A 25,391-nucleotide genomic window follows, 5' to 3' on the forward strand; every position below is an offset into this window, starting at 1 on the left:
TTAGATATATCTGGACTGAAGAACAGAGCTGTACATGTTTGATTTGTTATAAAGCTTTAGAGCCTTAAGAATGAAGTTGAAATATATTTAATTTACTGAATGACATTTTAGACAAAAATGCTGACAAAAATACTGTAAAACAAAACTTATAGTATTTGATCATTTACTAATATGTAATATATATATATATATATATATATATGAATATAGAATACATTTGCTAAAAAACTTGTTAGTATCTAGTTTTTAATATATAAATCTACAGAATAAGTGATATTGTTACATTTTTTATTAAGTATTAAGTGTATGTATACACCTTTCATTTATTTCATGTACAGTCAGAATAGCCATTAAATACAAGTTATTCATTTTTTCATATTATTTATCTTCAGATACTTTGGCAATATTTGGCAACTCGATAACCTTTTGAGTTTTAAAAGAAAAGAAACGAAAAGAAAGGCACTTTACAAAGTCAGCATTTTGTTGGTGCTATTTAAATTAGCCTTGCTTTTCTCTGTGCTTCTTACAAAGTCAGGACAGTATAGTCCTGTAAAGGTACAAAAACAAACACATCCACACACAGAGGAATGAACAGCATAAGCAAGGAGTCTGATGCATAATGCTCACACACACAAAGCAGATACAGACGCACACCAGTGCTCACGGTCACACATAAGCAGTCATTCACTGTCTCACACACAGGCTTAGGGATACTAAGAGGCTTAGAGAGCCGCTCTGTGCTCTCTCTTGCTCTCTCTCGCTCTCTCTCGCTCTCTCTCTCTCTCTCGCACTCTCACTCTCTCTCTTTAATTCACACCCACTCCCTCACCCACACACGCACACCTAGTCGCTCTGACACTCCTGGTTAGTGAGCAAGCTAAAGCCAGTGCCCTGAGCCTGCAACAGTGGCAGCACCCACCCCGCCACACTGTCATTAGCATGCACAGCTCTTTTTGGACATGTAAGGTTAGTGGCTCCCCACAGGCCCATTCTCCTTCACCACAGCTTGGATTAGCTTACAACTCGTATATCGTTCTGAATGGCTCTTAAAATAGTAGTTTGGCGAAAACTAAAATTTACACATTCTTCCCTTTAGCCCAGTTGTACGTGATAAATTAGGACATGTTTAGTGTCTGAAGTTTACTACTTTAGTTTTGCACTGGAGCTACAAGGCTAATGTTTGCTAAACAGTAATAGAAACGTACACGCCCAATTAGCAACACACGAACTGCATGGAGTCATTAGGTTTGTTTATGTGGTTTCTGGCACTGTATGAAATCTGTTTATCTATAATTATTAATACATTGTCTATGAATGGACAAAAGTCCAGACACGGTTTAGGTTTTGGAGATGGCTGTGCCTACTGTTTTACGCTATGTGATGTCATTTTGTCTATTGTTATATATAAAAAAACAGTTATACAGTGTTATACAGTGTCGGACAACTTAAAACCATGACAAAGACAGGTCTTGGCTGATCAGCTACATTTGGGAAGATTTTGACTCTTTAGAGAAAGAGTATTATTTTCTTGTTCTGTTTGTTCTTTTGCTATTAGGCCTGATCACTAGGGTGAAGTGATTAGATATTGGTGATGATTATGACGTAAGCCAATAATGATGGTTAAAAGGCAAAAAGAAAGAACAATTTGAAAGAAACTTGGTAGAGAATTAGAGAACTAAATTCTAAACAGCTTTTATAGATATTTAAACATTACAAGTGTGTGTGTGAGTGTGTGTGTGTATATATATATATATATATATATATATATATATATATATACACACACACACACAAACACACACACACAGCCATAAAGCTGCTGCAGTAAAATACAAAAAAAGCTGCCCAGTGGTGATGACAGCTTGGGGAATTTAGTGTAAGGAGCTGGAGAACAAACTGCCGGCTGTGCAGTGAGTGAGCGGAGTTCGTTACTCTGACGTAGCAACAAGCTGCTTGCTGTTTGTTAAGGAACTATAATTTGGCAGAAAGAACTGCAAACATTAAAACATACTAAATGACAAGCTCATGACCCAATTTATTCATTTCTTACTTTATTGTACTTTATTTTTAAAAGCAATAGAGCACTTGAGGTCATGTGTTATCACTATAACATCACATGATGTTATTTCATGATAACACTCCTTCTTGTGTTCTATTGTGTGTGTGTGTGTGTGTATATATATATATATATACAGGAAGGAAAATAAGTATTTGAACACCCTGCGACTTTGCAAGTTCTCCCACTTAGAAATTATGGAGGGGTCTGAAATTTTCATCTTAGGTGCATGTCCACTGTGAGAGACATAATCTAAAAAACAAATCCAGAAATCACAAAATGTATGATTTTTTAATAATTTATTTGTGTGTAAGTATTTGAACACCTGTGAAAATCAATGTTAATATTTGGTACAGTAGCCTTTGTTTGCAATTACAGAGGTCAAACGTTTCCTGTAGTTTTTCACCAGGTTTGCACAGCATGCAGCAGGGATTTTGGCCCATTCCTCCACACAGATCTTCTCCAGATCAGCCAGGTTTCTGGGCTGTCGCTGAGAAACACAGAGTTTCAGCTCCCTCCAAAGATTTTCTATAGGGTTTAGGTCTGGAGACTGGCTAGGCCACTCCAGAACCTTGATATGCTTCTCACGGAGCCACTCCTTGGTTATCCTGGCTGCGTGCTTTGGGTCATTGTCATGTTGGAAGACCCAGCCACGACCCAGCTTCAATGCTCTGACTGAGGGAAGGAGGTTGTTCCCCAAAATCTCGCAATACATGGCCCCGGTGCAATTGTCCTGTCCCATGTGCAGAAAAACACCCCCAAAGCATGATGCTTCCACCCCTATGCTTCACAGTAGGGATGGTGTTTTTGGGATGGTACTCATCATTCTTCGTCCTCCAAACACAGCGAGTGGAATTAAGACCAAAAAGTTCTATTTTGGTCTCATCTGACCACAGAACTTTCTCCCATGACTCCTCTGGATCATCCAAATGGTCATGGGCAAACTTAAGATGGGCCTGGATGTGTGCTGATTTAAGCAGGGGAACCTTCCGTGCCATGCATGACTTCAAACTATGACGTCTTAGTGTATTACCCATATTAACCTTGGAAACAGGTCATTGACCAGCTCCTCCCGTGTAGTTCTGGGCTGATTCCTCACCTTTCTTAGGATCATTGATACACCACGAGGTGAGATCTTGCATGGAGCCCCAGTCCGAGGGAGATTGACAGTCATGTTTAGCTTCTTCCATTTTCTAATAACTGCTCCAACAGTTGATCTTTTTTCACCAAGCTGCTTGGCAATTGCCCCGTAGCCCTTTCCAGCCTTGTGGAGGTCTACAATTTTGTCTCTGGTGTCTTTGGACAGCTCTTTGGTCTTAGCCATGTTAGTAGTTGGAGTCTTACTGATTGTGTGGGGTGGACAGGTGTCTTTATGCAGCTAACGACCTCAAACAGGTGCTTCTAATTTCGAATAATAAGTGGAGTGGAGGTGGACTTTTTAGAGGCGGACTAACAGGTCTTTGAGGGCCAGAATTTTTGCTGATTGACAGGTGTTCAAATACTTATTTGCAGCAGTAACACACAAATAAATTATTTAAAAATCATACGTTGTGATTTCTGAATTTTGTTTTGTTGATTATGTCTCTCACAGTGGACGTGCACCTAAGATGAAAATTTCAGACCCCTCCATGATTTCTAAGTGGGAGAACTTGCAAAGTCGTAGAGTGTTCAAATACTTATTTTCCTCACTGTGTGTGTGTGTGTGTGTGTGTGTGTGTGTGTGTGTGTGTGTGTGTGCGTGTGTGCGTGCATGTAATATCCCACAATACGTCATCTACAGATGTTTAAACATCTGTTTGATCTGTTAAACCCTGGGTGAAGGTGGTGTTGCGGTTAGGTTTAGGTTGAGGTTAAAGTTAATTTTAATAGTTATTGAGTTAAATGCAAGTTTAAATGCAAGATAAGCTTGTATGAGATTTAACAGTGGAATAGCCATATAGTTTTTAAGTTTCTGGACAAGAGGAGCCAAAGGTAGTTTTGTGTGAGTCATGTTTGCAAGACAGGAGGTAAAATAGTGAGTTACTCAGTATTACATTATTCAACATGTGATGTCATTCAAGATTTAAAAGCATATAAGCTAAAGATAGCATAGAAAGTAGGTATAAGCTGCAGTGAACCATGTATGTGTGTGTTTACAGTGGGCTGGAGGGTATCCTAATTGATTATGCTGATTTTTTTTCTTTTTTTAACAAGAAATTTTTATCTAATTATTTTAGATATCACCCAGGCCTGCTATATTTTACACTTTGAAGTCAGCAGGCTGCTCTAAATTCAGCACGAGGAAAATGTACAATTACCACATCAGAGCAGGTGTCCTTATGTGTGAAATCTTTTAGATGATATCAGTTTTAAATGCTTGTGCTGAAGGTCAGAATAAGGATTTAACTGAATATTATGTTCACTTAGTAAATGAAGGAGGATACATGGAGCAAGTAAATAAGGATGAGATTCATAAGGGTTTAAAAAAGAAAAAAAAACAGATCATTTACTGCATGCATTAGCTGGTTTTTCACAGAGGATACAGCTGGCGTTTTAATCGACTGCAGTGGGATTGAAAGTCAGTACTGATTGAAAAGAAAATTTATAAATGAAACCCGAAAGTGCCCAGAGGAAAAATCCATTAACAAATGTTTGAAGAATATTAATCTTATAATGGCCTGAAATGCCAGGGAACATGAGCATGTATTTGTGAGATGTTTTTATTCTAATTTCAGAATGGATTGTCTTTTTTTTTTTTTTTATGGTACTTACACTAAAATGACTTTGTAGTTCTCTGTGTTCTGACCCACAGTGTTAGACAGTGTCGGACAACTTAAAACCATGACAAAGACTACACTTATATGGAAACATTGGTCCAGAGAGATGGATTAGTTGCAAAATATTTTGGAATAAGAGATAACTGGGTAGTTGGACTAATATTTGTGGTGCTATAGACAACATAATGTCACGATTGGCTCCTCCCACTCCATGTGCATTTGTTTTTGTTTTGTAACTCCGCCCTTGATTGTGTTCACCTGTCCCTCATTGTCCCGTGTATTCAAGCCCTGTGTTTGCCCCTTTGTGTTTGCCAGTCTTTGTATTGGTCTTTGTTTGATGTGTTGATTCTGGTTTTTGTCCCCCGTTCTGTCCGTGTCGGCTATATGAACCTGGACTGTTATGACCACGACCCTGGATTTGCTCATAATAAATCTCGCTTATCTCAGCGTGTGCATCCACCTCCTCACTCCCCCTTACACATAACCTAATCTAATACCTTGCACTCAGTATGAAAATATCTAGTAATACTCAAAAGGTGGTACAAGAAAGTTCAAATAATGGAAGAAAACTCCTTAACAATAATTAAAGAAAACAATCAAACAAATCTGTTTTAAAAATAATAAATTAAATAAAATGATAATATTTAATCTGTCCGTTATTAATTCATATATTGTATGTACAGTATAAAAGTAACCAAGGTGAAATAATATGGCATATATGCTGTTTGAGCTGGTCATATTCACACCTAAAGTAATCATACAAATTTGAAACAAATTAGGAATGCTTGGGAGTTCATTGATGCACATCAAAGATAATACAAATAAAAGTGCCCAGAATAGAGCCTTGTGGAACTCCACACCTAATGTACTGCAGAGGAGGTAAAGAAACTTGATCTGCTTTCTGATTTTTGGCTGTAATAACAGTTGAGTGGGATGATGTTTGGGATTTGTAGATTATTGCTTATTGCTCTACAGATCTGGTGAGAAGGGGCAATATATGTGGTGGGCTTTCCTAAATCGGATTCTTTGCTGATGTAAAGTCGAGATAAACTATGACCTCTGCAAGTGTTTGTCAATTCCTGCCCTCTTGTACCACTTCCCTGACACATCTGACTCAGATAATCGTCTAATTAACAAGCCATTCAAGATTAGATAAACACTGTACTGTTGACTTAAATTCTGCCAGTGATGATCGTGAATATTATCTTCCACTTCAACTGTCTGACAACAGATTTTTTTAGATTAGAGTTCAGACACAGCTGTTCCTAGATTTGTTGAAACGGATCTGTGCAAGAATAGATCTGTATGTATATATCTCTGTCTATTTATCTGTGTCAGAACTATATATATATATATATATATATAGTATCAGTTTTTGGCTTGCAGTGTGCCCACCCTAGACTTTATTACAGCTTCCATTCTTTACTGCTGTCAGTTTTTTTAAAAAATCTTAAGGGAAGTTTTTCCACACCTGGACTCTGGGATGGTCAGTCAGTTGTTCTGGGAACAGATGTTTAATTTGTAATCCTTCTTCTTTTTTGACAGTTTCCTGTCCTCTCGTAGTGACTCATAGTGTTGGGTTGTCTCTTCACAGTGGAAGGATGGATTTTTTTTTCAGATCTGAAGTAAGAGTGGAGCTTGATTTTCTCAAAGATGAAAGCTCTTAGTATGATGGTGATGGTTTTGGTGGTCTACCATGGCTTGCATGGTTGTTAGGAGTCCCATTTTGTCTGTAATTTTTTTTTATTTTGTAAAATTCCAGTATTAGAAACTCCCTGTTTTTTCCACACATCCTTTGACCTTCTCAAGCCAAGTATCTTTGTACTATCTCTGTGCTCTAGTACAGTATACTTGTTTGCACCCTGGGGCAGTCTTATTTCTCTGCTGGGTTGGTTCAGATCATCATTAGGTTAGGTTTCTTCGGTTCGTAGGTTTCAAAAACAGTTAATTCTTTTTAAAAAATAAATCTCTCCACTTCTGTCTGTCTGTCTGTCCACCTTTCTTTCTCTCTACTTTTGCTTTCCCTCTAAGGCCAGTCTCAAAGATTTTCTCATAATGACTCAACAGTGCACTGATATTCAAGATGAGGGCAGCTGTTAGTAGATCAACACAAAAGAACAGCCCTTACCAGCAGCTAGTGCTCATTTCTCTCTCTTTTTAATGAAGCCACAGGTCTGTTTGAGAGCCTTGTTCAGGCCGCAGGCTGTAGGCTGCAGATGTCGATGCATAATGAGCACGATGACATGCATTATGTGGAAATGTGATTCCGCTAGCCAGGTGCATTTGTTAACACCTTGTAGCTGCTGACACCCTGCTGCCTGCTGTTGCTTACCTGCACAAAGTCATGCTGCTCACCTGGAGATGGGTTTTACACCTTAATACAATGCCAGAGGCAAAAGAAGCAGGTCAGTGTGAAAATGGCATGAAGGATAAATGGTGAATAATGATCTGCCAAGTTAACACTTTCTTCTAATAAGACCTCAGTGTGGACAAAGTATATAAATGATATATTTCAGTGAAGGTGTAGGAATGTTTGTATAGGTAAATACTTAACTTTGTCGCTATAAATACTAGATGGATGGTTTCTTCTTATGCAGAATTATATAAGAAAGATTCAGATTCAGAAAATAAATAAACTATTAAAAAGGTAAAGAAAAGTTACGCTCAAAAATGAAGGAACATGAACAGGAGCTACTGTAACAGGCAGCATGCACGTTCGCGCATGTGCACTCGTGGAAGCAGACTGGAATAGATGGTAAGGTTTCATTGCGTTAAGTTGTGGCTGATATTCCATGCCTTTCATAATGTATGATCTGTATGAAAGCAGGGACATGGGAGGATGAAGTTGGGTTTGCTGAAATTTGAATGGAGGTGTATATGACATATCCAGTGATGTCACACAAAATGGTTTGAATTTATCTATTTATGTATTTATTTATTTAGCTAATTTCCATCAAAAGAACGTGTCATATTGCTACAATGAGGCCAGAGATAAAAAAAAGGTAAATATGGCTTAACATATCAAATCATTCACACACATCATCTCTCTGCTCTCTTGTTCTGGACGAACTTTATGCAAATGAGCTAAGCGGCGACATAATACTGTTCCTGATGCTGTTTTCTCTGTGTAACGTTGGGTGAGTCACTGTTTGTGTGAATTAAATATAACCAGGACTGTAGTTTCATATAATGGAATGACAAATGATAAATACTGTTCTAAGGAGTGTTTCAGCTTGGACAGGCACATTAGATATTAAAAGGTTGGTTATATACAAACACATTATGAGTATTTTTGGTACATAAATCCACACAAACCTTAGAAGTGGACATCATGAAGAAAAAAAATAAGGAAAATAGACTTGAAAAAGTTTAGTAACGAATTATACATCCATCCATTTTCTAAGCCGCTTCTCCGTCAGGGACGCAGCCGGAGGGGGTCGGGGGTGCTGGAGCCTTTCCCAGCAGTCTTTGGGCGGAAGGCAGGATACACCCTGGACAGGTCGCCAGTCCATCGCAGGGCAGACAGACAGACCCAGACAGTCACTCACACACTCACACCCAGTGGCAATTTAGCTGGCCTGACTGCATGTCTTTGGTCTGTGGGAGGAAACCAGAGAACCTGGAGGAAACCCACGCAGAGACCATGCAAACTCCACACAGAGAGGACCCTGACCACCCGGCCGAGGAATCTAACCTAGGCCCTCCTTGCTGTGAGGTGACAGCGCTACCCACCACGCCACCGTGCCGCCCCTGAATTATACATCCTCCATCCTAATGTTCACCACTTAAGACCTCCACATTACACCTCACATGACTAGAATATTTCACCTGTGTCCCCTTGTTCATGAAAGCTCAGATGATCCAAAATCACAAACGTGTATGAGCCCTCCATCTTAGAGTAAATAGATTGCGATTTTCCTTGTGTACTACTCCTTTTTGCTGTAGGCAAAATACGATGTTCTCACGCGCGCGTTCTCGGTTTCCCCAAGGACCGTGATCGACCTACTTAGGAAAGTCTTGTGCACCCTAAGCATGCTCTAAAGAATATTTACAGAATGGTACCCAGATTCGGCATGATATGATTAAATAATGAAGCGAGGAATAATTAGCTTGTCATACAAGAAGACTTCTGTGTTAGACTCTAACAAGATGCTGGTGTTTGCAGTAATGCTCTGAAGTGAGGAGTTGTGTGGTTTGAAGTTCTGACATGCAGGAGTTCATATTAAGGACAAAGTGTCAATTTTTTGTACATGTGAAAGGGGGTTTGTGTGTTTATTTACAGATTAGCGCTGTCATGGTGACTTGATTAAACTTGATTTCTCCATTTTTTTAAATTGGCAATTGATATTTACTTTTTCATTTAATCAACATTTAGCATTTGGCAAGATGCTGCATATTTAAAATGGTCTTACTGGTCTCTTTTACAGAAAGAAGCAGAAACAGCCAGCTGAACACGCCTGTTAATATCAACACACATGCTTGGACAAACTGATACTGCACAATCGCACATGCATGCAAAAGAACTGTGTTATGTACCTATGTAACTTCTCCAATTAGATTCCAGTGCTTACAGAAGTCAATTACATAATTCTCACTAGTTGGCATGTGCAGCATTTGAGCAATATTTCCCCGCTACTCAAGCCGCCTCCTCATGTCTAGATATGTGAGTAGTAAAGCAGGCTCAGTTCTAGTGTTTGTGGTAGTTGTAATCCACCGTGTAGTTTGAACATTATATATCTCATTTAAATGTTTGGAAACAAAGGGCCTTGACATTTTTGTTTCATTTGGGGCTGTATTGTCATATGTAAAATTTAGCTGTGATTCAGGATTTCCCCGTTTACATTCCGGAAAAAAAAGCAAGTTTGCGTTTGAAAGCTGCAACTTTTGTCTTTGCTATTTTTATCTGGACCTTAAATCCAGTTTCCTGCCCTGTATTTTGTAAACTCTGGGAGTTATTCGACCTGCGGAGACCTCTCTTCTTGGTTTAGTCGCAACTGATTACAAATCACATATGACATGGAAGCTTGTTTTGAGGTGATGTGGAGTAAATGAATAAATCTATACATTTTGTGAAATAAATATTAAAAGTCAATCCTTTTACATGCTGCTTCTGGCTTTGACAGTTTACCATGAAAATGTTTCACTTACTATGATTAACTCCTTTTAGAATATGGATAGTTTTCTCAGTTCTACAGTGTTTTATTTCTGCTACAACAGTTGCTCCTTTTCTAGCACCACCTGTTCAAAAGGTTTGCATACATCCCTGAAAATGCTTTTTTGGTTTTTCTTGGCAATATAAAGTTTTTATAATATTTTAAAGGCTTTGTATTTCATCATTTTCAAGTAAATTATAATGGAAATTTTGAAATTTGAGTTTTACTGCTTGGCCCTTTTCAAAATTGATATATATATATATATATATATATATAATACATATATAATACAATATAAATAATAGTGAAAGCTGTAATAGATAACTTCTACCTTTTGTGTTATACTGTACATTAATTCCACTATTCTCCTTCTATCTTCGGTGAATAAGTTTTCCTCTTTAAATTCTGTAATATATAGAGTACAGAGAGTTATAGAGATATTATGTGATTAGTATGTACAAAGATAATCACCTTTCTTAGTTATGCAAATATATTAATCACACTTTTCCTGTGTGCCATACGGTACAGATAATATGGGGTAACCATATGGTCCTGTTTTTTTTCAGGTAATTCTCATGCTGACAAAGCTGTACGACTTCAACCTGGGGAGCGTCACTGAGAGCTCCTTGTGGAGGTAAGGCACAGAATGAACATGCGTGTTCTGCTTAATGTGAAAGTGGATAATGAGTGTTTGGCTTTGTCTGTGATGCAGTTTGTTTTGTGAAAGGTTTAATGATTCTAAGCTGAAATGTGCAGTTTGACAGCTTACAGTTCAGCTATTTTATTTATTTAGTTATTTATTTAAACTTAGTTCTTAATATTTTTATAGTGTTTGTGTAGTAACTTGTAGTCGGGGAGATTGAGAATTTCAGAGTAATTGCAGAGTTTGAATTTTATTGTGTAATCTTTCTTTGTGCATAAAACAAATAGAATCTTGAGTCTTGCTGTTCCCATATTTTTCATATATTCAGATTAATGCTAATGTTATATTCTCTAAAGTGTTTCGTCATGAGTCAAGAGGGACGGGATCAGAGGAAAAAATAGGACCACTTGTTTAAGTAACACTTTGTAGATAGGAATAGATGGAAGTTCATTTTAGTCAGTATTTTGGTAAAGTTACTGTAGCCGCTGTAGCCATCCAACTATTGTGATACTGTGGAGTTGTAGCAACCCCTTGTTGCCATAGTGTCTATTTGGCATTGAGTTTTGTGAAACTACAGACGGTATGTGAGAATTCCTATTATGCCAGTACTAGTATATAGACCATTCTACCCAAGTCAGAGTTTAAAACACGTTTCAGACTTCTAAATGACTTTAGACTGAAATCGTTTTGCTGTTCATTTTGTTTATTTTATTTTAATAAATGAATTTAAATGACATTTAATTTTGTCACAACCAATACATGTAATAAAAGTACTGAAGTCAAATACTTCAGGAGTGGCAATATCAAAACACAAAGTTCGTTCAATTGAATGCAGTCTGTTTCAGTAGTGACATTTCTCAATGCTACACACTGATTTTCCTGCACTGCCAATGAATTGAAACATGTTTTTTTATTTTTTGAAACTCATGATAAAACAACTTTAAAACAAATCAGAGGGATCTTCAAAAAAAGTATACATTTTGTCAAGTACAGTTTTAGTACATTATTCTCAATTAATGCTTCAGTTGGTTTAAATTATCGTAACATAATCCTGGTAAATATTTTTCCAATATTTATTTCCTGTGGGACTGCAATTTGAACTAGTTTGGTGGAATGGCCCACGTTATGGATATTACTGACAATAAAAAAAATCCTGCCAATTAAAAAAAAATCATCTGTAAATATATATAATAAAATGAAGTATTGTGCAAGCTTGAGTATATTTTAATCAACATCTTTGATGATCTAATCTTAAGAAAAGATTGCTAAACACGGATGGTTTAAAACATTACTTAACAAACTTATCGCTGGTTATAATTCCTGATCTTGGACTGAACTGAAGGACATTTAGCATTGTTCAGATGACATAATGCTATTTCAATTGATTATGTGATTCATTATTCCTTTTTATGTCTTTAAAATGAGCCAGTTCTTATGGATCCAAGCAATTAGCAGTTTCAGTCTCTCCGTGTTTGATGTACCACACTACAAATAGGTCTACCTCCTCCAAACCGCAGCTCTGTGACTTTTAAACAGAGACGATTGGGTGTTAATAGACTGATAATGCCACATTACCCCGTTAATGGTGCGTCCATCATCCACTGGCCTCTCTCACTCCTTCCAACATGCTGCGTATGGATCACATGGCCCATCACCCACCAAAGGGGTTATTTATGACTAGTAGAGTGGAAGCTGTGGCCTTATTGTTCCAGTGTGCCGATCTGAAACCAGCATTTCCGTCCTAAAACATAGAGATAGCTGTACAATAGTAGTAGAGCTACAAATGAATGAAAGCTAGACCTGTCAGTTACACAGAGAATATACCAGGCAGCAGCACTTGCGAGTTACATTAGCACTGTTGGCTCACCTAGCCATTTAACAGTGACCATCATGGCAAGCTAGTGTTTCTTCAGTGTATTTAAGCTCTTGTGATCCTTTAACATGTATCTGATTTTTTTAAACAAATGGTTTCCAGACATTGTACCAAGAATGATTTGTTTCACCTTGTTCTTCAGGACCACCACAGAGCAGGTATAATTTGGTGCTAGATCATTCTCAGCACTGCAGTGACACTGACATGGTGGTGGTGTGTTAGTGTGTGGTACAAGTGATCAGACATAGCAGTGCTGCTGAAGTGTCCACTTACTGTCCACTCTCAGATACATCCAACCTTGTTGGCTCACCTTGCAGAGACAGTGGCTCAATCTGTTGCTGCACAGTTTGTGTTGGTCATCCTCTGGTCCTTCATCAGTGGTCACCGGATGCCGTTGGCTGGATGTTTTTGGTTGGCGGGCTGTTCTCTGTGTTTAAAAACTCCAGCAGCACTGCTGTGTCTGATCCACTCAGACCAGCGCAACACACACCAACACACCACCACCTCATCAGTGTTACCAAATAGTGCCTGCTCTGTGGTGGTCCTCTGTGGGTCCTTTGTGTACTTTGCACAGGATCTGTTTAGCTTATGTACACTTTGAAAATCGACACAATAATGTTAAAGTATAAAGATATAATCAACAAAACATAATGTGACCAAGGAAGCCTTAACCTTTACGAATGACACATCAGCTAATACCCCCCTCCCCCTTAACACAAGACAGTATCAGCTGCTTGTATGAGCTCCTGATATTCTCTTTGATTCTATACTCTATACTCAGTCAGAAAATGCATGATTCCTTACATTTTTCACTTTAAATTACACGTTTTATTCAAATACTCTAAGATCCGATCAGATCTCTGTATATTCGAATGGTAGTAAAGGCCAGCGTAGAAAATCAGGCCTGACAGCAGTGGATGCTTGTAGTGGTCCTTTCTGTGTTTGTGAACTTTGCTAAGCAGAGGATCAGAGCGAGAGAGGCAGAGAGTAATCTCGGAATGGAGAACAGCCAATGAAGATGTGATGGCATGCCAACTTCCTGTAGCAGAGTGGGATAAGTACCAGACGCTCCCTACCCCACACTTTGATAAATTAATTTGCAATCCTCTGCATAGCTGCCATCCAACTCATAGGCACAGAATTGATTGTTTACGCTGCATCGTAGTAATTCAATTAGTGACCTTACATTAAATATGCTCCTAACAGAACGTTGATTAATCAAAGGGTGATATGAAGTAGAATTAGTTACCCTCTCTGTTAAGATGAGGAAGAAATGATAATTGGATTGTACTGGGAGGCATCCTGACACTGCTTAAAGCTGAGTGTCCTTGACTTAATGAACTCAGCTTCAGTATAACATAGATTACACAGAATAATGGTCTGTAGGCCTGTAATGTGGGCAAAAATGAGTACTTTCTATAATGCACTTATATTGGGTTGTGTGAGTCATGGTCTGTGAGGTTCTACCAATCGTGCCTATCATTTTCCATCCTCCATCATTTCTGTTGAACATTTTATCTTGAACCACAAAACAACATGCATGTTAAGCTCTGGTACTGATTTTTTATTTTATTTTTTTTAGACTACTAGTGCTTTACGGTGTGCAAAAAATCCAGATATACTTAGCTGTCAAGAATTTGTCTAAGCTTGAAGGTGTGATACTCTTGGAGCTGGTTTCACAGACATGGATTGATCTAGTCTTGGATTAGATTGCAGTGCCAATGGGGAATCACCTTTAGAAAATCTTTTGAGCATAGCCTTAGGCTTCGTCTTGGTCTTGGAAACTGATACTTTGAGTTTTCACATGTGGCCCAAATACTTGTCAGCTAATTATTGTGCCCAAATTCCAGTTTAAATCAGTACCACAATCCCATCTAATTGCAAGTAAAGAACTCTGCAAATTGTCTGTTTGAGCTTAACATTCCATATATGAGTGGGAAATTTACATGCAAACATGTAAATACATTGCCATTTTACATTTTCATTTTAATGTCAATACTGATTTGCTTCTGTATTTTTGTTTATATTTTAAGAAAAATAGAAACATATTTCATTTTCATTACACAATGATTTTTTTCTTCATCAGTGATAGAAAATATTGCATTGGAAATGTGTAAGATGTATGACCATGTATGTGAGCAAGCAAATCACCGAATAAAAGTAATAAAGTAATATGTTACTGACAGTGGCTCAATCTGTTGCTACACAGTTTGTGTTGGTCATCCTCTGGTCCTTCATCAGTGGTCACCGGATGCCATTGGCTGGATGTTTTTGGTTGGCGGGCTGTTCTCAGTCCAGCAGTGACACTGAGGTGTTTAAAAACTCCAGCAGCACTGCTGTGAATGATCCACTCAGACCAACACAACACACACTAACACACCACCACCTCATCAGTATTATTGCAGTGCCGAGAATGATCCACCATCCGAATAGTGCCTGCTTTGTGGTGGTCCTCTGTGGGTCCTTTGTGTACTTTGCAAATGATCTGTTTAGCTTATGTACAATCGACACAATGTAAAAGTAATATTTTACTGATTCAAATGCTGCTTTCTAGTGAGGTGGTTATACACAATTTTGTGTTATATGGAAAGCTGCAGTTGTATTATCTGTTTTATCCTAGCATAGCTGCCTTTTTGGAGAGGAGTGAGATATATATACCCCCCACCCCTTTCTGTTCACTCACACCTTGCTTGCTAGCAGCTCAACACAGTCACACAGAGCATCACAGGGTCCTAGTTAATCTGAAAAGTAGTTTCTGGCTCTGACTTTGAATTCCATTCCACCAGTGAAATAACTACCAAGGCACTGGGGAGCAGAAAGAAGTCAACATAGGAGAATTTCTTGGTGTATCCATTGCGCAGCTCCATATGTCATTGTGTGTGTAGTTTTTGCAAAGTGGCAAGCAATAACTTAATTTCTCTTGTGGTACCAACCGTTAAACACTGAACCGTAGTAATTAATTTGTAACATGTCCTCATGCAGGAACACCTGCGAATGAGGAGCCTTTATCACTTGAGCAGATTTTCAGTCAAGCAGGATGTTACAAGACAGTGTTTTGCACCCCTTTCTGTCTCCTCCACAGACCACAGTGTCCTTTTTTTCCGTCATGACGAAGCTTGGAACAAGGGAGTAACATGGCAAGTTGAATTAATTACAGAATCCAGTGTGTAGCTTCAGGAGCAGATAGCTTTCACACACCAGACCCACCATTTTACACAGGACTGTGAATCAGCTCTTTGGAGCACACCTGTGTTCAAAAATGTCTTTAAAAATTCTAATGAAATTTTTTTTGAGCTGTAAAGATGTATCTCTTATTAATAAAAGCAGGGTTTTTTTTTTAAAGTCAGAACAAGCCAGATCTGTATTCAGCCTCTCCCAGAGTGGCTATGGCACCTACATCATGTGGCCAAAAGTATCAAGAAAATCTTAATATTTTCTAGAAGTAGTAAAGGGAGCATCCCTGAAAGGCTCAGTCGTTCACAAGCAGGGATGGGGTGAGGTTCACCACGCCTGTGAACAACTGCATGAGCAAATAGTCCAACAGTTTAAAAACGTTTCTCAACGTGCAATTGCAAGGAATTTAGGGATTTCATCATCTACAGTCCATAATATCATCAAAAGATTCAGAGAATCTGGAGAAATCTCTGCAAGTAAGCAGCAAGGCAGAAAACCAACATTGAATGCCCGTGACCTTTGATCCCTCAGGCGGCACTGCATTAAAAACCGACATCATTCTGTAACGGATATTCCCACATGGGCTCAGGAACACGTCAGAAAACCACTGTCAGTGAACACAGTTCGTCGCTTCATCAACAAGTGCAAGTTAAAACTCTGCCGTGCAAAGCAAAAGCCATATATCAACAACACCCAGAAACACCACCAGCTTCTCTGGGCCCGAGCTCATCTGAGATGGACTGACGCAAAGTGGAAAAGTGTCCTGTGGTCTGACGAGTCCACATTTCACATTGTTTTTGGAAATCATGGATGTTGTGTCCTCCGGGCCAAAGAGGAAAAGGACTGTCCAGATTGTTATCAGCGCAAAGTTCAAAAGCCAGCATCTCTGATGGTGTGGGGGTGTGTTAGTGCCCATGGCATGGGTAACTTGCACATCTGTGAAGGCACCATTAATGCTGAAAGGTACATACAGGTTTTGGAGCAACATATGCTGCCATCCAAGCAACGTCTTTTTCAGAGACGTCCTGCTTATTTCAGCAAGACAATGCCAAGCCACATTCTGCACGTTACAACAGCGTGGCTTCGGGTACTAGACTGGCCTGCCTGCAGTCCAGACCTGTCTCCCATTGAACTGTGTGGAGCATTATGAAGCGCAAAATACAACAACGGAGACCCCGGACTGTTTTGTAACTGAAGTTGTACATCAAGAAAGAATGGGAAAAAATTCCACCTACAAAGCTTCAACAATTAGTGTCCTCAGTTCCCAAACGCTTATTGAGTGTTGTTAAAAGGAAAGGTGATGTAACACAGTGGTAAACATGCCCCTGTCCCAACTTCTTTGGAACATGTTGCAGGCATCAAATTCAAAATGAGTGAATATTTGAAAAAAACAATAAAGTTTATCAGTTTGAACATTAAATATCTTGTCTTTGTGGTGTATTCAATTGAATATAGGTTGAAAAGGATTTGCAAATCATCGTTTTCTGTTTTTATTTATGTTTTACACAACGTCCCAACTTCATTGGAATTGGGGTTGTACCAGTAATCTAGGGTTAAAACATTATGTCCAAAATACTGTTTTGCTGGTTAGTGCATGGCTAGTACTCCATTCAAGATTTAGCTTTCGAGTCTCACCTCAGTTTGCTGAAGGGGTTATCATCTCCCCTACTGCATGTAAGTGGGCAGGAACCGCTACATTTTTGCAGTCCCTAAACACAGCATGTATTTGAACCAAGTGTCAGTTTTGTCATTTGCTCATGTGTATTCAGCTTCTTTATAGCAAAGATGTTCACAATCTTAGAATCTCTGTGGTGCAAGTCTGAGTTAAAAGTCAAGCCTCTGGGTATGAGTCAGAGTTGAGTTTAGAGTCTCTGTCAAATGTCAAGTCTCCAGCGTGGGAGTCCATGTCAAATCATCAAATCAAGTCCGAGTTCAGTCCTGAGTCCCTGGGGTGCAAGTCCGAGTTGAGTCTTAAATCTCTGATGTGTGAGTCAGAATCTAGTCTTGGGTCTCTGGATTGAGAGTCTTTGTCCAGTCTTGAGTTTCCCGGGGTCTGAATCGGGGTCTGAATCAGGGTCGAGTCTTTGGCATGAGTCCGAGTTAAGTCTTCAGCCCCGGGGCGTGCAAGTCTGAGTTTCTGAGGTGTAATTCCAAGTCAAATCTTGAATTTTCAAGGTGCAAGTCCAAAGTGAGTCTCAAGCCTCTGGGTGTGAGTCAGAGTCAAGTCTCAAGTATCTGGGATGCGAGTCTTTGTTTGAGTCTCAAGACAAAAACCTTGCAAAGTAGCAGTGACTACAGTTGCCACTGCACTGCACATGACCATAGTAAACCTAAAAGGTAAAATCTCACACACTTTTACACATAACCATATATCACACAGTATTATAATCCACATAAGCAAGTCAATTTGAGATTACACAACTTTGTTCTGTTTGAGGTAAGCCTTTGATTATCTCCACATGCCTAATGCTAATTTGTGCAGTATAAACGTCCATTAGCCTCAAACCTCCAGTGCAAAACTAAAGAAGCAAATGTCATGCATCAAACGTGTCTTGGGTGATTGACTACATTTGGGGTAAGGGCTAAATGTGATAAATCTGAATTTTTGCTGAGCTGTCACATTAAGAGCCTCTGGGTGTGAGCATTCGAAGGTTGAAACATTGTTTCGCCTCCTTAAAGTTCAGACATGGTTAGAGCTCTAAATCCCAGCACTGAGAGCAGACACCATCTATCTAAGGTAGACATCATCTACCTACTAGCAGTGCGCCCTTGAGGAAAGCACTTAAGACCCAGGTGATCCAGCAATTGCTGAAGCTTGACTGACTGGGTCAACTGCAGCCGCATCAAACTGATCATGGGTGTCAGTGCTTGAGTGGTGAAATCAACCTGATATCAAAAATAATTTTTTTCCCTTTCATAGTGTTAATTAATGTCTTCAGTAACATGAAACACGATTTCCTTTCGTGTAAAAGACAAAATTCCTGTTTTACTGGAAACTGTGGTTGAAGTGTACTGACGTTTTCCTCCCTCTAAGACATTAGTACTATTAATAATATCATATTTTACCTCCTCCTCTGACCACCCTCACCTGTCACACTGTGAAAATGCTTCGCTCGCTCAGAAACACTTGGAAAATACGTTTTCATGTTACAGCTGATAATTGCAACCAATATATTAGAGCCCTGTTATTAACTTGTTGAAGTATAATCACTATAACTGTAGCTTCCCATAAATAATAAAAAATATACAAAATAATGTAAAATACAGTACTGTGCAAAAGTCTGAGCATACCTTTTCATTTATTTCATTTCCAGTCATTATGTATGTCAAGTTTTCAGCATCAGGGAAAAAAGCAGAAAATGTATTTTTATCAGATATTTATAATTACACAGAAAACTCAACAACAAGATATGATGTCAGATTTGTGAGTATTTACTGTGTCCACCTTTTGCCTTTATTACAGATTCCATTCTTTTGCATGAGGCTTTGTTTTTCAGAGACATCTGTGGGATATTTTTCCACACCTATAAAGTTCAGTCTTTTGAAGGTGGCTGCATTTTATGCTTCCTCACCATTCAAGTAACCCCAAGTAACTGGGGGCAGTCGTGGAGGTTAGGGATCTGGCCCTGTGACCTGAAGGTTGCCGGTTCAATCCCCAGAGCCGACAGTCCATGAATGAGGTGTCCTTGAGCAAGACACCTAACCCCCAACTGCTCCCCGGGCGCCGTGGATAGGGCTGCCCACCGTTCCGGGCAAGTGTGTGCTCACTGCCCCCTAGTGTGTGTGTTCACTAGTGTGTATGTGGTGTTTCACTTCACGGATGGGTTAAATGCGGAGGTGGAATTTCCCCGGTTGTGGGATCAAATAAGCATCACTTAACTCATTCAGTGATGTTGAGGTCTGGACTCTGGTTTGGTCAGTCCATTGTTCTGAGAAACCCCAGCAGCTTCTTTGTCATTTTCAAATTGTCTTCATTTTAATCTGTTTCCTTTCCTTTCAGACTCATAGCGAAAGGATGAACAGAAACAACAGTGAATTATATCAGATCTTTTATTTCTCAAAGTAATGTTTATCTGATGCTGACAGTTTTGGTGGTCTGCTCATTTCCTCTGAAACAGTTCATTTATTTAGTTAATTCGTTTGAACTTTACGTTTGGGAAAGTTTCCTTCAAGTTTCCTTCTGCAAGTTAATTATTTTGTATCTAATCTCCTCCTTGCACTTAATGACTGGAAATTAGTAATAAACTAATGAGTTATGTTGCTTTGTACAGTACCATATATACATAAAATGATGCAAATGTTTGCAGTAGTTGTCATATCTGATGCTGAATCATGACTATGCAAATAAATCACCATAAAATTATAATAATATGTCTCAGATAACTGTGTAGTTACATGTGAACAGCATATGCAACAACGATGTGACTACTAATGTTTCAGTCACTGTTACTGGAAAAGACTTCTGATCTGTAGTATATCAAAAAGTGTAATTACATGAAGCAGAACTGAAATTGATACACGTAATTATATTGGCTGTACTTCTGTAATCCATCAGTAACATTGACTAAATAATCAGTAGTTAGTGTTGTTGCATATGGTATTCATGTTTAACTGCACAGTTATTAGAGACACTTAATATAAAGTGGGTCCAAATTAATCAATAATCCATCTTTAGAGTTAGAGTTTAAACTGAATAATGACCACTGTGCTCTATAGATATATTACAGTATAAGCTTTAAAATGAGCTGTTTTTAGCTAAAGTACTTAAGAGAACTTAAGATGAGCATCTAAAAGTAGACAGTCATGCTCAAATCACTTGAATGCTTTGCCACTCCACAGAAAGGAATATGTGGCTGTAAACATTTACGGCATTTGGCTGATGCTCTTATCCAGAGCGACTTACAATTGGATCATTTTACACAGGTAGGCCAAGGCGGTGTTAAGAGTCTTGCCCAAGGACTCTTATTGGTATAGTGTAGGGTGTTTGCCCAGGTGGGGATTGAACCCCAGTCTACAGTGTAGGAGGCAGAGGTGTTAACCACTACACTAACCAACCACATCTGTAAACATCATTACAGTTGTTGGCTAAAGTTTGAACGCCCCAGTGAAAAGAAGTCCACACATCCTCCACAATCATGGAACTTAAATATAACATTTCCATTTACTTGCATAACACAAATGTAACATAACACAAAATGTAAAATGTGCCTTGACTGTTGCACTGGCCACATTTCATTTCATTTTCCCTCCCTCAATATGTTAAATTCAGAAAATAAACAGTAGTTGTGCATTAAAATGTGCAGCAGTGTGTTCGCATATGTTAACTTATTTTTACTTAGAAATGCAGCAAAACGTCATGTGACCAGAGTGGCCAAACTTTTGCACATGATTACATTACAAAATGAGCTTGTGATATTTCAGGATAGATTTGCTACAGTATTGTTCAGATTAACCCCCCCCCCCCCCTACATATCAGGCATTTCCTGCTGTAATTGGGCTGATGATATATCTTACTGGTATCATTAGCGAATCATTTGTTACCATTTATCATCTCAGTAATTCTATATTGGTGCATCCGTATACTAAAGTACAGTATTGTGCTTCTGTACAAACACCTCCAACAACGAAATTAAGGCCTTCCTGTTCTCATGCTAGAAATGGAAGTCTGCATTGTCTGTAGTTATCTAGACCCTCACAGCAACCACCCCGTATAAGAATAAAGGTATTCCAAGAAAAAAAATAGATAAACGGTTACAGATTTCAGGACTGAAATAAGTGCTTATTATGTCGAAAGCAATGGGCAAGTAAATCTTATGAAACTAAAGCTTGTCCTCGAGCATCATTCAGCTCCTTTCACGTCCTACTTTTTTCCGCTTTCCTTCAAATTCTGCCTGCCATTTCACAGCCTCACGGAAAAAATGGCAGTGACATTACAGAGGTCCGGCCGAATGGCATTAAATCACATGCCATATGAGATAGGCTATGAGGAACTGATCGATAGAAAGATGATGTAATTTTCCCATAGTCCTATGTGACCCCTATGGCGATGTGGTGCTGCGGTCATGAATCACCTCCAGCCATCTGGGGCTGTAGAGAAAGTGCTGTATTTCATCAGCTCTGTAACCATTTCATTATAAATCTGGGCAGCAAAAGGACCCTCTGGAGTCAGGCTATTTATTGTTGAGCCTGGCAGGAGTAGCTGGTTTATGCTGATCTGAGAACACTTTTATGATGTCTTGTCATGGTTAAAACAGAAGTTAGAGTTGGGTTAGGTGGTTTAAGCTCAACATAAATGTGGATGAACTTCTTGCCAGAGCATTTCTGGCTTGGATTCATCCTGAATGGAGGAGTCAAGAGCTGTTAGGCTCCTTTAATACAAACATCCTATGCATGCCATGAGCAGCGTGGTGGCCTGACTGCTAAGACCATGCACTCTGTGCTTTCATATCTCATGTAAGCCATTTTTGCTGCATGAATGGAGAAGTAAATCACATTAAAAACTGTTACATTTGTTTGGCTGGCTTGACATAGGGCAGTTGTATCTAGTACAAAATATTTAACTTGTATTTTGCTTTTGCTTTATGTATATTTATTTATTATTAACAACAAAGTCCTTTAGATAAACTTGTTATTGTTCAAGTATGGAAAATGTTAAAGAAATTAATTTCTCACTGCCATGCTTCTCCGATGTATGCTCATCCACCTTAAGTAGAGTTTTCATTCCAATCCATCGCAAACATTGTTTGACAGCAACGGTTTTTAAAGGCTTTTCAACCTGCATTAAGTTGAAAATAGCATAAAGATGAGATACATTGTTTTGGTAATTAATGTGGTCACACTTTATTTTCATCTCAGTATCTTTAGTCAGGGAACATAATTGCACTGTAATTCATTGAAATTATACATCTAAGTTGATCCATACACCCCTTCTCATTTCCAGGATTTTTAATGTATTGTTCTCTTTTACAACATTTAGTTATGAAAAGGTAAAAACTACTTATATAAGGTACACAATTGGACCTTAAAACCACTATTGTACCTTAGAGAGGATGTCTGCATTCTTTGTACCTTGGTGAAAGAACAATGTACTTGCACAGAACCTTTATTTCTAACAGTGTAGATGACCTAGAAGCTTAAATTATTTATGAACTTTCTGGTAATACTTTGATTATTAACAACATCATAGTGAGGATTAGATTTAGGCATAGGTTTAGGTTTTGGCTTGAAGGTAAGGGTTAATAGAATCTATTGCACTCAACTACAAGTTCAGTTGCATTTAATAGATATTTAGTTGAATGTTAAAGGCTGACTGAGCATTTGCAAAGCATCTACAGTGGACTATCAAAATAAATTGACAGTAACTGTATAGTTTTTGTATATACCTGTATATACCCCTCAGCATTAATGATGACTTTAGAGATGTACAAGTTACCAGTGCTGTTGGCCCTAAAACACCCACACATTAGCTCTTGAACTTTGAATTGATAAGAATCAGGATGGTTCTTTTTTTTTTTCAATATCCATTGTTTCTGAAAACATACCACAGCACATGTTGCCACTTTGTGTCAGTCCATCTCAGATGAATATTAGCCCAGAGAAGTCGGCGGTGTAGGTGCTTTTGATCATTACACCCATCCATCCATCCATCCATTATCTTCCGCTTCTCCGGGGTTCGGGTCGCGGGGGCAGCCCAGAATGAAGCCCAGACCTCCCTTTCCTCAGCCACTTCCACCAGCTCTCCAAGGGGGATTCCGAGGCGCTCCCAGGCCAGCTGGGCGATATAGTCGCGCCAGCGTGTCCTGGGTCTTCCCCGGGGTCTCCTCCCAGGTGGACTCGCCTGTGACACCTCCCGAGGGAGGCGTCCAGGAGGCATCCTAACCAGATGCCCGAACCACCTCAGCTGGCTCCTCTTGACGTGAAGAAGCAGCGGCTCTACTCCGAGTCCCTCCAGGATGACTGAACTTCTCACCCTATCTCTAAGGGAGAGTCCAGACACCCTGCGGAGGAAACTCATTTCGGCCGCTTGTATTCGCGATCTTATTCTTTCAGTCATTACCCAAAGCTCATGACCATAGGTGAGGGTGGAAACGTAGATCGACCGGTAAATCGAGAGCCTTGCCTTATGGCTCAGCTCTTTCTTTACCACAACAGACCGGTAAAGAGCCCGCATCACTGCTGACCCAGCACCAATCCGCCTGTCAATCTCTCGCTCCCTTGTACCATCACTCGTGAACAAGACCCCGAGATACTTGAACTCCTCCACTTGAGGCAAGAGCCTATCCCCGACCCAGAGAGGGCTCTCCACCCTTTTCCGCCTGAGAACCATGGTCTCGGATTTAGAGGTACTGATTCTCATCCCAGCCGCTTCACACTCGGCTGCAAACCGATCCAGCAAAAGCTGAAGTTCGCGGCCTGATGTCCCCAATAGGACCACATCATCTGCAAACAGCAGCAATGTGTCCCTGAGGTAACCAAACCGGACACCCTCCATCCCTTGACTGCGCCTAGAAATTCTATCCATAAAAATTATGAATAGAATCGGTGACAAAGGGCAGCCCTGATGGAGTCCTACTCTCACTGGGAACGAGTCTGACTTACTGCCGGCTATGCGAACCAAACTCCAGCTTTGTTTGTACAGGGCCTGAATGGCTCGTAGCAAAGAGCCATGTACCCCGTACTCCCGAAGCATCTCCCACAGAATACCCCTGGGAACACAGTCGAATGCCTTCTCCAGATCCACAAAGCACATGTGGACTGGTTGGGCAAACTCCCATGAACCCTCCAGAATCCTGGAGAGGGTGAAGAGTTGGTCCAAATGTTCCACAACCAGGGCGGAACCCACACTGTTCCTCCTGGATCCGAGGTTCGACTATAAGCCGGACTCTCTTCTCCAGTACCCCTGCATAGACCTTGCCAGGGAGGCTGAGGAGTGTGATTCCCCTGTAGTTGGAACACACCCTCCGGTCCCCTTTTTTAAAAAGAGGCACCACCACCCCAGTCTGCCAATCCAGTGGCACCGCCCCCGATGTCCACGCAATGTTGAAACAGCGTATCAGCCAAGACAGCCCCACAACATCCAGAGCCTTGAGTAACTCAGGGCGGATCTCATCCACCCCTGGAGCCTTGCCACCAAGGAGCTTCTTAACTACCTTAGCGACTTCGGCCTCAGTAATGGACAAGCCTATTCCCATGTCCCCAGACTCAGCCTCCTCACTGGAGAACGTGTCGGTGGGATTGAGAAGGTCCTCAAAGTATTCCTTCCACCGCCCAATGACGTCTTCAGTCGAAGTCAGCAGCACACCATCTCCACTATATACAGTGCTAGTGGCACACTGCTTTCCCCTTCTGAGTCGCCTGACGGTTTGCCAGAATCTTTTCGGAGCCGACTTAAAGTCACTTTCCAAGTCCTCACCAAACTCCTCCCATACACGGGTTTTTGCCTTGGCGACAACTGAAGCCGCAGATCGCTTGGCCTGTCGATACCTGCCAGCTGCCTCTGGTGTCCCACAGGCCAACCATGCCCGGTAGGACTCCTTCTTCAGCTTGACGGCATCTCTCACCTGGGGTGTCCACCACCGGGTTCGAGGATTACCGCCCTGACAGGCACCAACTACCTTACGGGCACAGCTACAGTCAGCCGCTTCAGCAATGGAGGAACGGAACATGGCCCATTCTGAGTCAATGTCCCCCACCTCCCCCGATATCTGGTCAAAGTTCTGACGGAGGTGTGAGTTGA

At 40.0% G+C, this 25,391-nt stretch overlaps 1 protein-coding gene across 2 annotated transcripts in view; it reads left to right on the forward strand.

Annotated features, from left to right (window-relative positions):
* The window catches only part of LOC108434669 (VPS10 domain-containing receptor SorCS1), a 287,574-nt gene that overhangs the window by 130,225 nt on the left and 131,958 nt on the right, over positions 1-25,391 (forward strand). For both annotated transcript variants that reach the window (XR_005131141.1, XM_017709989.2), the window contains exon 2: positions 10,532-10,599. Coding sequence is in view for 1 of the 2 variants with exons in the window: in XM_017709989.2 (XP_017565478.2) it covers positions 10,532-10,599 (68 nt within the window). In the remaining variant the exon portion in view is untranslated. The remainder of the gene's footprint in view (positions 1-10,531; positions 10,600-25,391) is intronic.

Source organism: Pygocentrus nattereri, chromosome 12 (genome assembly GCF_015220715.1).
Source record: "Pygocentrus nattereri isolate fPygNat1 chromosome 12, fPygNat1.pri, whole genome shotgun sequence".
NCBI classification, from domain to species: domain Eukaryota; kingdom Metazoa; phylum Chordata; class Actinopteri; order Characiformes; family Serrasalmidae; genus Pygocentrus; species Pygocentrus nattereri.